The sequence below is a fragment of the Puntigrus tetrazona genome, unplaced genomic scaffold (assembly GCF_018831695.1).
Source record: "Puntigrus tetrazona isolate hp1 unplaced genomic scaffold, ASM1883169v1 S000000270, whole genome shotgun sequence".
Classification (NCBI taxonomy): domain Eukaryota; kingdom Metazoa; phylum Chordata; class Actinopteri; order Cypriniformes; family Cyprinidae; genus Puntigrus; species Puntigrus tetrazona.
Window position 1 is genome coordinate 660,001 of NW_025047932.1, and position 7,942 is coordinate 667,942.

General features: G+C 36.2%; 1 protein-coding gene across 1 annotated transcript in view; it reads right to left on the reverse strand.

The window, feature by feature from the left end:
* frmpd2 (FERM and PDZ domain containing 2) overlaps nucleotides 1–7,190 on the reverse strand; it is a 19,153-nt gene extending 11,963 nt beyond the window's left edge. Inside the window, exons 1-13 of the mRNA XM_043231027.1 lie at nucleotides 7,070–7,190; nucleotides 6,819–6,982; nucleotides 6,667–6,732; nucleotides 5,824–5,997; nucleotides 4,835–4,904; nucleotides 4,688–4,745; nucleotides 3,300–3,438; nucleotides 3,151–3,222; nucleotides 2,706–2,880; nucleotides 1,765–1,900; nucleotides 1,554–1,692; nucleotides 679–831; nucleotides 1–129 (exon numbers count right to left, since the gene is read on the reverse strand). The exon at nucleotides 1–129 is cut by the window's left edge and continues 57 nt beyond it. Of these exons, the coding sequence (XP_043086962.1) occupies nucleotides 1–129; nucleotides 679–831; nucleotides 1,554–1,692; nucleotides 1,765–1,900; nucleotides 2,706–2,880; nucleotides 3,151–3,222; nucleotides 3,300–3,438; nucleotides 4,688–4,745; nucleotides 4,835–4,904; nucleotides 5,824–5,997; nucleotides 6,667–6,732; nucleotides 6,819–6,982; nucleotides 7,070–7,190 (1,596 nt within the window). The remainder of the gene's footprint in view (nucleotides 130–678; nucleotides 832–1,553; nucleotides 1,693–1,764; nucleotides 1,901–2,705; nucleotides 2,881–3,150; nucleotides 3,223–3,299; nucleotides 3,439–4,687; nucleotides 4,746–4,834; nucleotides 4,905–5,823; nucleotides 5,998–6,666; nucleotides 6,733–6,818; nucleotides 6,983–7,069) is intronic.
* Between the last annotated feature and the right edge of the window lie 752 nt (nucleotides 7,191–7,942).

Here is a 7,942-nt window from a genome sequence, read left to right on the forward strand (position 1 = left end):
GTTATTAATCACTTCATACACGATGACTCCTTTGGCACAGACTCCCAGCAGCAGCTCTCCGATCACGGGCTTCTTCTCGCGGCCGGCGCGGTGGAGCAGGACGCCGTACTCCGGGAGCTGCTGGACGCTCTGCCAGCGCACAATAAACAGATAATAAACGAATAAACACAAGCATTCATCACAAGAACCGGCTTCGTCCTTTTCCGTCTCCTGAACTGTAGCGCACGTCTGTTCAATCAGTCTAGATCAATGCATTTAAATGCATGCTTTTATTGAAATAAAAAAGCTATTGGAATATATGCAATCTCGTCTCGTACCAGCTGAAACATAAATAAAATTGGATAAAAATTGCATTCATTTTAACTAAAAGTGAAACAAAATTGAGTAAAAGCTATATAGACGAAAAAAATACTTTTTATCAGTTATCAGTATTTATTGAGGAGCCATTAAACAAATGAATGTCTTTGAATCCTAACAAATACTGTTTAGAAAGATTCAAGATAAGCCTTTTTGTTCCAGAATTTAATTACATTAATCACATTTTTAGTCTGACAGTTACATTTCTGTGTGACAACGTGCCCCTTCACAGTAACGAGCATGCTTAGGATTATTTGGGGACAGAAGTATATGATGCACATAAATCACACGCTTCATCGGCAGAACAGAAGTGAAGGTGACCTTGAGGAAGTCCAGCTCGGCCTCGTCTGAGCTCATGTGTGTGTTACCGGCGTGTAATCGGAGCAGCTCTTCTTTTAGGCAAGGCATCGGCATTTTCTGCAGGACGCTCTTGGAGACGTAATGCTCCGGCTGATAGTAGTTCTTTCCATAAACCTGCAGACGACAGGAGTCTCTCACACACACGAGTTTATTACATAACCATCTAGCATCCGCTTCTAATACGTTCGACCCGATGCTCTTAAAGCTCCCTGAAGACGTAGTGTTATTTATTTTTATCTTCTTGAGAATATAGCACTACTATGTACGACCGTAACGCTGAGAATAAATATCAGCGCTGCATCATGTCTTATTTGGAACTTGCTTATTATTATTATTGCAAACTGAAACATGAAATACTGAAAATAAAACACTTGAATATAAAATAAGTACAAGTAAAAAAAAACAAACATTTATTTTAAAAATTAATTTAATTAGATTAAAAACAATTCTAAACAATTTAATAATAATATAAATATTAATCATTTTATATATATATATATATTATTTTAAATGATAAATTATATTATCAGATATATAGTTTTATTTAATAAATATTTAATAAAAAAAAAAAGCAATGCGTGGATTCATTGTTTACAGCTATTGCAAACTTAAATCATACAAAAAAATTAAATAATAAAAAAATATATATATATATATATATATATATATATATATATATATATATATATATATATATATATATTAACTATAAAAATATGAGTTGTCAATGCAACATTTTATTATCATTTTTTTTCAATTATATAGCACTTATATAACAATAATAAAATGAAACCTCACTGAAAATATGAGCCGATGTATTGATGTGTGTGGAGTACCTCAGGCATACTGTCCCCAAACTCAGCCTGAAGAGCCAAGGCACCCAGAAACAGGCAGGTCTCCTCGTTGCAGGGCAGACGGTCGTCCAGGATGTCTCGTCTCAGCTGGAGATAGTACTGATGACGACTCAGTCTGTGTCTGTCGTGAAGAGACGGTCAGCAGCCGTTCATAAAACACGGCGTCACAGCAGAAGAAGAAGAAGAGACTCACAGAAGAAGAGAGACGTCGTTCACAAAGTATCTGATGCGGAAGTGAAGCACGAATGTGGCGGTGGGCACTTTATTCCAGGATCCGGGGGCCACTTTGGACATTTTAGTGTCATTGTCAAGAAAGAAGAATTCATTATCTGAAAAAGGGAAAAAACACGTGCAATTATAAACACAACTATCTTACACAGTCACCTAATTATGTATCAATATCACAGTTAGAAACACAAAATTATAGATAAAAAAAAAAAATTAAAAGATTTAATAACATTTGTGATTAATATATATATATATATATATATATATATATATATATATATATATATATATATATATATATTTTTTTTTTTTTTTTTTTTTTTTGTCAGTCAAGGAAAACTGTTCTGTTATTTAAAAGAAATGTTAACTGAACTAAAATAAAGTCTTAAAAAGTATTTTAAGTCGTACTGTATTTTCATTGATTTTTACATATTTATTATATACTTATATAAACAAACCCATCTGACGTACTCTAATTGTTGACCAATATCAGAATTACAAATATATGATAATATAATTATATATATATATATATATATATATATATATATATATATATATATATATATATTATATAATTATATATATATATATATATATATATATATATATATATATATATATATATATATATATTAAAAAAATTGGGTATTTTAAATGCTTTATTATATGATATATTTTTACCTTATCTGAAAATGAATATTTATTTAAATAAAACATGTATTTGTTTTATTTAAAATATCAGACCAGGATTGTTATAGGTAACTAAAAATAATTAATAATAATAATAATATTAAATATTAATTAGAGACGTTTAAAAATGAAAATGACAAAAGCAAAAAAATATCAAATGAAAACAAAGTGGCCCTAAAATATCAGTGGGATCCAGTAAAAGCGGTATGTTACCGTCACTATAAGCAAGGCCAAAGTAAAAGTGTTCGACGAGGTTGGCGTGAGCGGCGATCATATCAAAGACGTGTCCGGCTCGGGATTTAACGTCACACTTGATCAGAACGCTCTGTCCGTTTGGCATCAGCACGGTCAAGTCCCGCCGGCTGGAGCTCCACCTCCCTTTGTTTGACTGTTTAGAGCCAGAGAGGAAGCAAGTTATATAACGGATCACCTGGAGATCTCGCTCTGATCCTGGACTCTTGAAACACACCGTACGAGTCAAAACCATCCAGTTATCATTTATGCCAGAAATCACCAGGACCGTGTTGCATGAACGTATTAAAACTTTGATTAGCTATATGCATTAGCACTTCCAAACAGTCGTGTCTCAGTCAAATATCATCCAATCGTAACAAACCGCGTGCTTAATATCAAAGGGTTATGACTTTATTAAACTGACCACGATAGAATTAGGCAGCTCTAAAAGCACCGGAGGCTCCTCCAGCGTTCGGATGAACTCGGGGCCCGTATCCTGAGGGACACAGGAGAGACACTCAGTGATCCTGAACGGAGCGCTTCACGAACTCAACCAAGAACTGAGCTGCTGACCTTAGTTTTGGGTCGATTGAAGCTAAACGAGGAGCCGAAGAGCCGGTCTGAGCGTGAGGTGAAGGGACGGCGGCGCTCCGGAGCGGGGCTTCGGCTCACGAGCATGCTGTTTCTGCTCCGGAGCTGTGAACTCTGACCTCTAGAAGAAGAAGAAGAAGAAGAGCACACTTGAGTCTGTAGAGCACCTCCTGTCAAGTAAAGCTCAGACGATCTTCAGTTATATCTCCAGATGGCTCTACTTGATTCTCCGTCAATCGTTTTCTAGAAGAATCTGATCAGCAGGATCTTTTGAGGAGCTTCCTCAGCTTCTTCATCACATCTTCTGAGCCTTTATTTCTTCAGCTCTGCATGACGTTATATGTTCGGATGGTTTCTGTCTCGTCTTACTGAGATGTATTATTGGAGATTTCATCTTAATCTTAATGAATATCAGCATCTGCTCCACATCACATCAAGCCTTTTTTTTGTTTGAAAAACGTGAAACACATTTGCAACCTTTTATGTGTCTAGATTGGTTTATATTTGAATATATATAGAAGAAAAATAAATAAATAAGCATATATGTTATATAATTTTTATATATATATATATATATATATATATATATATATATATATATATATATATATATATATATTTATTTATTTTTTTTCAGTAAAAGAAAACAGATCTGTTATTTAAAATAAATGTTAACTGCACTAAAATAAAGTCTTAAAAAGTATTTAAAGTTGTACTGTATTTTCATTGATTTTGTATCATTTCTTACCTTATATGAAAATGAATATTAATTTTACATTTAGTCATTTGCATTTAGTCATTTTAATTTTTAATTTAATTTTATTAATTTTATTATTTAACATAATTTTAATAAAACATGTATTTGTTCTATTTAAAATACCAGAGCAGGGTTGTTATAGGTAAATAAAAATAATAATAATAATATTAAATATTAATTAAAGACTTTTAAAAATGAAAATGGCAAAAGCAAAATAAATTTATATACAAAATGCAAATTTTAAATATGAGGCAAAGATGCATTAAATACCACAAATGTTTTATGTATTTAATCAAATTTTATCATGCAATGTTTTTACGATGAGCCAGTTCAACCACACTCAAAAGCAAAAATGCATTTTTGCTGTATTATTTTGTGATGCGGAAGAGCTCCTGATTTCTTCTGTATAGACGTGAACTTACGTTTCCTTCAGCCTGAGGCGTATTCATTTTAATTTTGGTGTGAGCGACCTTTTACATTTGCTAAAAATACATCCTTTTAAATTAAAAAACGAATCAGCGAGCACTGCCCAGAGTAGTGTAACTCATGCATAAAAAGTAAATAAGTCCCTTTTTTTGGGAATGCATCAAAAGTGAGTTTCCCCGAGTCTGACCTGAAGAAGTCTTGAGCCGACGGTGTGCTGTTTCCTCTCAGGTTCTGACCGCACGCTCCTGAGGAAGAAGACACGTCATTCGTCTTCGTTTTATGAATAACCACACTTTGAGGTTACTTTTTAAGAGCTGACTCTGGAGAGGCATACCCCGAAGTCTTTCTCTAATCATCTGGCTCCGGTCTGGAAGATGAGCGGAATCAGCTGGGCTTCTTTCAGCCTGGAAAACAGAAACGCTCCTCCGTTGAGCTTGAGCTATCGGTCGATTTAGTAAATTAGTAACATTTCAATGTAAAATCTTGTTTAAAAGTTGCAAATAAAATGCAAAAAGATTATTGGAGTACGCTTTTAGCAAAAAAAGACTACTATTTCAGTCCACAATTACATGTTTGTAATGTTTGCAAAAAAATAAAAATAAAATTATATATATATATATATATATATATATATATATATATATATATATATATATATATATATATATTAATTGATTTACAAAGCAAAAATTAATGACTATTTATTATTATTATTATTATTATTATTATTATTATTATTATTATTATTATTATTATTATTATTATTATTATTATTATTATTTAAAATAAATAAATAAATACGTACTGTATATACACACGTACGGACACACTTGTAAGAGACAATAAAATATTAATACTAAGATCATTTAATTCACTGCATTATCAAAAAGAGTTATTTTTTAAATGCATTTATAACATGTATCAAATACCAATTTTTATAAAATATTACGTATGGATGTCCGTTTTACAATGCTGACTTCTTTACAGAATGTCGAGTCTTATCTCAAAATTTTGAGAAAAAGTTTTTGTGCTTTTTAAAAAATGTCTTTATTCTTTTTGTTTTAATTCTGTTGTGGAAATGAGCTCGCATAATCATCTAAACGGTGCACGCCAAAAACATTATTTAACGCTCTTTCTTGTCACAGAAGCGGGGATATTAGTAGAAATGCGCAAACATAAATGTCCCTTTCATGCTAAAAAATAGATATTTAGTAAATGTCCTACTGTAAATATGTGCGTCGCTAAGAGCTTCATTTGGACAAGTTTAAAGGCGACGTTTTCTCGAAACAAGACAGTTTTGAGTGTTTTAGTTTGTGCTGTGACCTGCAGAGCGTCCTCGGCCATCTGCCGGATGGCTCTGTGAGGCCGGGGCAGGACGGCGCTCTGATGCTGCTGCTCGCTCGTCTCCAGCACCGTCAGCAGATCCGCGCGCTTCGGAGACGCGTCCTCACACATGCTCAGGAGCAGAGCGTTCAGGCCGGCGCTGAGCCGGAGGGGCTGCCGGAGAACAGGACAGACTCTTAACACGCCGCTCTTCCTCGATCAGTCACATTTAGTCTTTAACTCTTTGCGGAGCGCTAGATCACATTCACCTCCATGGTCGACTAAAGCGATGTTTTGTTACTTGAAACGAAATCAATTTTAGCTAACGTAAATAACAATCATTCAAATTAAACATAAAACTACGATATTTATAGTATAATTAAATCTAAAATAAAAACATTGAGATAATAGTACCTTACTAATGTACCTCTATATAGTATTTTAAATGACTTTTATTGGTTTGCCGTTTTGATACGTATCCAGGCATTATAATAGCCCATTTGTTCCCCCAAAATGTTCTTTGTTTCTTTTTTCGTTTCCTACTCATTTCTGCAAAAAAAACCCCGAAAAAGCAGAGAAAATGTAAAAGTTTAAGGCAAGTTTTCTCAGCTTATTAAACTCTAAAATCGGCCGCTTGCCTTAAACTTTTAAGTTTGCTCAAGCTTTTCCTTTTTCTTTCTTTCCTTTAACAACGTGGCCGTCATTTCTGACCTCTTTATTTAGGCTTTTATAAACATTTCCGTGTTTTTTTCCCATGTAGAAAATGGCACGAAAGTACATCCTGATATACTTATTCCTTTAAAACGCAAAAGTAACCGTAGAGTTTATAGAAGAGGAACCCACCTGATTTTGTGGAAGATGATAATCTACTGTCCAGTAAAGAGTCATGCCTAGCGAGTAAACCACCATCTGAAATCAGAGCGAAAACAAGACACATAAAAGCTCATCTTCTGAAGACACTTCTCTCAGGTCAGGCTAAAGACTATCCGGCTCACCTTCTCCGTGGCCTGTCTTCTGGAGCAAGCGTTGCTCTGAGACATTTCCGGAGAAGCGAAGGAGCCGGTCTCCTCAGATCGGCCGCAGCTCTTGAAGGCAACGCCGCCGTCTGCAGAAAGCAGCATGGAGCCGGGACTGATGACACAACACATGTTACCAGGATCTGGAGGAAGGGAGGAAGGGAGGGAGGTCAAGTGGTGGCGGATTACGCTGGCGCCGAAGAACACGACGAGTCGGACGAGCGCCGTACCTTTACTGGAGATGTCCATCAAGGCTTCAGCAGCGCCGAGGAGGAGAGCCCAGACCTCGTCCTCCTCCAGAGGAGCTCCTCGTGACTCCAGCACCTCCGCCAGGGTCACAAACATGCTCATTCTGCCAGACGCAAGACACACGCGCAGTCCGAAACACCACACAGAGCGCATGCAAAAGTATGTGAACCCTTGCACTTCATCGCTTCGCTGGGGGAAAAAGACGAACATGGTCATCAGATTTCATTGCGTCGGCGTCTCAGCAGTGAATGGGCGCCGTCAGAATAACACCACATTAATCCACAGCACCAGTGAACATCTGGAGAAGACAACAAACAAATCCAGCAAGACTCCATAACCCGTAATAACTCTTCCTCCAGTGAAACAGTGGATGCGAGAGACGACAGGAGATGGACTTTTCAAATTATGCTAGCCTTAATTCAGTACTTGATGAGTTTTTGTCGTCTCCAGATGTTAACCGATGGACTGGAGCGCTGCGGATGTTTTTATCAGCTGTTTGGACTCCGGCACCCATTCACCGCAAAGCATCTGAGACACTGACGTAACGAAACCCGACGAGGAACCAAACCAACCCTGATCTCAGAAGCACCTTTCAAGCACAGTTTTGGGTGAACTGCTCCCTTAATGTTCGGAGATATCATTCACCCAAAGATTACCATGCTTTTTCTACACCTAAATGCTTTCGGCTGCCTCAGTTGAAGATGCGACCCAAAGGACTGTTTATTAAAAGTCAGCGGGATCCAAAACAGCTCCAGACTTCTTGTTGTGTCTCACAGAACAATGTTTGAAAGGCGAGTCGGGCGCGTGGCCCCTTTAATTGTCCACCCGCCACCACTTCACGCTGCCTCTGCGTA